The sequence below is a fragment of the Rhinopithecus bieti genome, unplaced genomic scaffold, assembly GCF_001698545.2.
Source record: "Rhinopithecus bieti isolate Rb0 unplaced genomic scaffold, ASM169854v2 scaffold_1014, whole genome shotgun sequence".
Classification (NCBI taxonomy): domain Eukaryota; kingdom Metazoa; phylum Chordata; class Mammalia; order Primates; family Cercopithecidae; genus Rhinopithecus; species Rhinopithecus bieti.
In genome coordinates, this window is record NW_016803499.1 from 1442556 (window position 1) to 1448555 (window position 6000).

A 6000-nucleotide genomic window follows, 5' to 3' on the forward strand; every position below is an offset into this window, starting at 1 on the left:
TCTACCAAAAATACAAAAAAAAAACTGGCCAGGCACGGTGGCTCATGCCTGCAATCCTAGCACTTTGGGAGGCTGAGGCGGGCGGATCATCTGAGGTCACGAGTTCAAGAGCAGCCTTGAACTCGTGGACAACATGGTAAAACCCCATCTCTACTAAAAATACAAAAAATTAGCTAAGTGTGGAGGCACACACTTGTAATTCCAGCCACTTAGGAGGCTGAGGCAGGAGGATCGCTTGAACTCAGGAGGTGGAGGTTGCAGTGAGCTAAGATCACACCAATGCATTCCAGCCTGGGTGACAAAAGTGAGACTCCATCTCAAATTCAAAAAAATTAGCCGGGCGCGGTGGCACGTGCCTGTAGTCCCAGCTACTAGGGAGAGTGAGGCACGAGAATTGCTTCAACATGGGAGGCAGAGGCTGCAGTGTGCCAAGATCATGCCACTGCACTCCAGGCTGGGCGACAGAGTGAGATTCTATATCCAAAAAAAAAAAAAAATCTCTCTTCCAGCTCTAACAGCTAATGAATGATTCAGTACCTTTATCGCAAATAACAACTTGCAAATTTTCCACAAAATAAAAGACAGTTTATCTTGGAGTCAGTTATCCTGGAGTCTCGCTCTGTCGCCCAGGCCAGAGTGCAGTGGCGTGATCTCGGTTCACTGCAACCTCCACCTCCTGGGTTCCAGTAATTCTCTGCCTCCCATGTAGCTTGGATCACAGGCACCCATCACCACATCCGGCTAATGACAGTTTACCTTTAAATCTACTGTAAGATATAAATGAACTCAATTTTGTTAGAAGAGTGAACATACAGAACTACTAAGCTTAGGGTCCAAATTAAATCAAACCACCTGACTAGTTTCTATTGTTTGCTGGGCTCGATTTTGTTTTAACATACATGGCATCAGCACAGTTACTCAATGACTTGATCATAACTTCTTAATAAATATTTACTGAATAGTGATGTATGAAATACTACAACACACATGCCAGGAAAAAAAAAAAACCTACACTTCATTCTAAAGTAAATGAGAATTTACCCAAAAGGATTTAGAGAAAAATCATCAAATTTTCACCTGCTAAAAAAAATAATGAATCTAGTATACAGAATGGTTTAAAGAAAGCCAAGATTAAATGACAGAAACGTTCAGCAGGAATGCGCCTGCAGAAATTCAGGCAGGCAGCTGTGGTACCTTGATCTCTGGGGACACTCAAGAGAAGGTAAATACAAAAAAATCTGATGGGCATTGTGGTGTGTGCCTGTAATCCTAGCTACTCGGGAGACTGAGGCAGGAGAATTGCTTGAACCCAGGAGGTGGAGGTTGCAGAGACGTTATCGTGCCATTGCACTCCAGTCTGGGCAACAGAGCAAGACTCCATCTCAAATATATATATACTTGCCAATTACTAACTTTTCCTAAATCCCCATATCCATCTGTACGCATGAATCTTTTTCATCTCTACCAGATTATCCATCTGTACTCTTTCAAACATGTAACAATAATCTTAAACAGCCAGCATTTGTCCAAATTCTTCTTCTCATCAAACAAAAAATCCTGTATGTGCCATGTCTACCTACCAAAATTTGCCTGCTATGTTTCTGTTTGCCAAGAGAATCATGTATTTGGTACTGGCACAATTTAATACCCTCAGATTACCTCCAACAATACTATTTGCATAAGTAAAACTAACTTTTTAATTTTTTTTCTTTTTGAGACAGAGTTTTACTCTTGTTGCCCAGGCTGGAATGCAATGATGTGATCTCAGCTCACCGAAACCTCCGCCTCCCAGGTTCAAGCGATTCTCCTGCCTCAGCCTTCCAACTAGCTGGGATTACAGGTGCGCACAACCACAACTGACTAATTTTGTATTCTGAGTAGAGAGGGGGTTTCTCCATGTTGGTCAGGCTGGTCTCAAACTCCTGACCTCAGGTGATCCAGCAGCCTCAGCCTCCAAAGTGCCGGGATTACAGGCGTGAGCCACCGCGCCTGGCAAATAAAACTAACTTTTAGTAAGTTGTGTTTTTTTCTAAGGGAAGTTATCTGGGAAAAGGGAGACTTTCATACCTAGTATCTCTAAACTCCTAAATGGCACTTTACACAGTAGTACATGAATGGTACACACACTTAAGGGGAAAAAAAAATCATACCACATCTACATGAAAATCCATGTTTACCTTGCCTCATTAGCATTAATTGGTGTTCATGCCTAGCTGCTTCCATTTCTGCCTCCAGTTTCTCTTTGGCTTCTCTGATGTTTCTATCAACCTGCTCACGCTGCTGCTTTTCCATTTCATCAAGAGCCTTCCATCGCGATGCATACTCAAATTCAAATGTCCCAGGTTGAGCAAAACGTGGCGGTTGTTCTCTTTCCCTAAATTAACATTAAAACATACAGAAATGTACGCTTAAAAGGTAAAACAACAACAAATGAGAACAAGCACTTACAATGTCCAAGACACCGTGTGAAACACCATGTCTGTAAGAATTACCTCGTGACAATATTGTGATTACAGGCCTGAGTTTAAGAAACTGCCCAAGAATGTTCAACTAATAATGGAACAATGATTCAAACTTGCATAATCTGATGCTACAACCTGCATTATCCTATTATTATCTGCAAAATTTCTGCTTTTGGAGGTTTCATTTTCTGATCTTCAGTCAATGAAATATTTTATAGGCCGGGCGCAGTGGCTCACGCCTGTAATCCCAGCACTTTGGGAGGCCAAGGCGGGGAGGTCACGAGGTCATGTGATCGAGACCATCCTGGCTAACACGGTGAAACCCCGTCTCTACTAAAAATACAAAAAAATCAGCCAGGCGTGGTGGCGGGCACCTGTAGTCCCAGCTACTTGGAAGGCTGAGGCAGGAGAATGGCGAGAACTCCGGAGGCGGAGCTTGCAGTGAGCAGAGATCCACGCCACTGCACTCCAGCCTGGGAGACAGCGAGACTCCATCTCAGAAAAAAAAAAAAAAAAAAAAAAAAACTTTACAAAGGAAAGTCTGGAACATATGAATTAACTGTCTGGATCAGATGTTTTTACTAGTAAAACCAGCTAGATTTTATTGAGTGTTACGTGCCAATTAATTGGGTAGGCCCCAAAAATTAAGGCCTAACTTACTACAATTGCAGTTAATGATTTAATACCTCTTTCCCTTTATAGGCTATAAACTCAATTGACGACACCAAATGTGGCTGTTAAATGCCACCTCGGCCAGGCGCAGTGGCTCACGCCTATAATCCCAGCACTTTGGGAGGCTGAGGCAGATAGACCACGAGGTCAGGAGATTGAGACCATCCTGGCTAACATAGTAAAACCCCGTCTCTACCAAACATACAAAAAACATTAGCCGGGCATGGTGGGCGGACGCCTGTAGTCCCAGCTACTCAGGAGGCTGAGGCAGGAGAATGGCATGAACCCGGGAGGTGGAGCTTGCAGTGAGCCGAGATCGCACCACTGCACTCCAGCCCGAGTGACTGAGCAAGACTCCGTCTCAAAATAAATAAATAAATGAATAAATAAATAAATAAATAAAATGCTGTGCCTCAAGTACCTAGAGTACAGTACATACATTTACCATATATTTCTTGAATAAATTAACAAATTACCAAATAAAGGGCTATGAATGTATTTGAAAGTCTTTTTTTCATATATACATATATGTATATGTAAATATTTATTTTAGAGACATATAAAAAATATGACTCATCTCAAACTTCTGGCCTCAAGTAATCCTCATTCCTCAGCCTCCAAAAGTGCCAAAATTACAGGTGCAAGACACCACACCTGGTCCCCATTTTTTTTTCACTTTTTTTTTGAGACAGAGTCTCACAGTATTGCCTGCGCTGGAGTGCAATGGTATAATCTCGGCTCACTGAAACCTCCGCCTCTCAGGTTCAGGAGATTCTCCTGCCTCAGTCTCCCAAGTAGCAGGGATTACAGGCACCCGCCACCATGCCTGGCTTAGTTTTTGAATTTTTCTAGTGAGACGGGGTTTCACGTTATGTTGGCCAGGCTGGTCTTGAACTCCTGACCCTGTGATCTACCCATCTCGGCCTCCCAAAGTGCTGGGATTATAGGTGTGAGCCACCGTGCCCAGACTTTCTTTTCACTTTTAAGAATTGGTGGTGGTGGTGGTGTTGCTTTGGGTTTTTGTGAGACAGGGTCTTGCTCAGTTTCACAGGCTGGAGTGTAGTGGCACAATTAAGACTCACTGCCGAGACCAGGAACGGTAGCTCACGCTTGTAATCCCAGCACTTTGGGAGGCTGAGGTAGGCGGATCACAACGCCAGGAGTTCAAGACCAGCCTGGCCAACATGGCGAAACCCCATCTCTACTAAAATTACAAAAATTAGCTGGGCATGGTGGCGGGCACCTGTAAATCCCAGCTACTTGCGAGGATTTAGGCAGGAGAATCGCTTGAAACCCAGGAGGCAGAGGTTGCAGTGAGCCAAAATTGTGCCACTGCACTCCAGCCTGGGCAACAAGAGCAAGACTCCATCTTAAAAAAAAAAAAAGGCTGACTGCCAAATCAACCTCCCAGGCTCAACCAATCCTCCCACCTGAGGCTGCAGAGTACCTAGGACTACAGGGGTGTGCCACCATGATCAGCTAATTTTTGCATTTTTGTAGAGATGAGGTACCACTATGTTGCCCAGGCTGGTCTCAAACTCCTGGAAGCAATGCTTCTGCCTCCCAAAGTGCTAGGACTACAGGTGGGAGCCACCACACCCAGCCAACTTTCAAGAAATTTTTGCAGAAAAGTCTTCAACTAGTCTCGCCTATAACAGCCTCTATTAAAAAGTACTGAGGCTGCTGGGCGCGGTGGCTCAAGCCTGTAATCCCAGCACTTTGGGAGGCCGAGACGGGCGGATCATGAGGTCAGGAGATCGAGACCATCCTGGTTAACCCAGTGAAACCCCGTCTCTACTAAAAACATACAAAAAACTAGCCGGGGAGGTGGCAGGTGCCTGTAGTCCCAGCTACTCGGGAGGCCGAGGCAGGAGAATGGCATAAACCCAGGAGGTGGAGCTTGCAGTGAGCTGAGATCTGGCCACTGCACTCCAGCCTGGGCAACAGAGCGAGACTCTGTCTCAAAAAATAAATAAATGAATAAAAAGGTACTGATGGGAAAACAATCCCCACTCCATGAATAAAAGCATAGATACCTTGCTACAAATGTAAATTTAAACTTTTATTTTGGGGTAGGGAGGTGAGAAGGGGTGGGTATGACAAATCTGGGAGAAAGAAAGGAGAAGGCTATCACAGAGGGAAAGATGTAGTAACAAGAGAGGGAAAAATATTCAGAAGCATATCAAGAAAAATCAAAGACAGCCATGATCCTAGGGACTCCATATCTGAAAAACCTACGTGGATTTTTTTCTTTTTAAAGCACCGACTGTAAAGTGGGAAAGAGTGGGAGGATCTATCAACCACTAATTTTTCTAAAAGAACTGTTTATTGGTCAGCAGTTCCTAAGTCAAAGATTGACTATATTTTTAAATTATTTATTTTCTCTCACAGGAAAAAAAAACACTGAAATAACATGGTTTTTTGAAGTTACAAGTGAATTTGAATCTTGGCTCTTATGCTTTGTGAGCATTTTCTTTTTCTCTCTTTTTTTTTTTTTTTTTTTGAAACATGTCGCCCAGGCTGGAATGCAATGGCACGCTCTCAGCTCACTGCAACCTCTGCCTCCCAGGTTCAAGTGATTCTCCTGCCTCAGCCTCCCAAATAGCTGGGATTACAGGCTCCTGCCACCATACCCAGCTAATTTTTTGTGTTTTCAGTAGAGACGGGGTTTCACCATATTGGCCAGGCTGGACTCCAACTCCAGATCTCAGGTGATCCACCCGCTTTGGCCTCCCAAAGTGCAGGGATTACAGGCATGAGGCACTGCGCCAGGCCCTGTGAGCATTTTCTTCTGTGAATAAATCTTTAGTAAAAAAAAAAAAGCAGGAACAGAACTAGTCTTTTTTTTTTTTTTTTTTTTTTTTTT

The 6000-nt window shown here is 43.8% G+C and overlaps 1 protein-coding gene across 1 annotated transcript in view; it reads right to left on the reverse strand.

The window, feature by feature from the left end:
* PSPC1 (paraspeckle component 1) overlaps window positions 1–6000 on the reverse strand; it is an 81172-nt gene that overhangs the window by 49120 nt on the left and 26052 nt on the right. Inside the window, 1 exon segment of the mRNA XM_017886459.1 lies at window positions 2178–2374. Within this exon segment, the coding sequence (XP_017741948.1) occupies window positions 2178–2374 (197 nt within the window).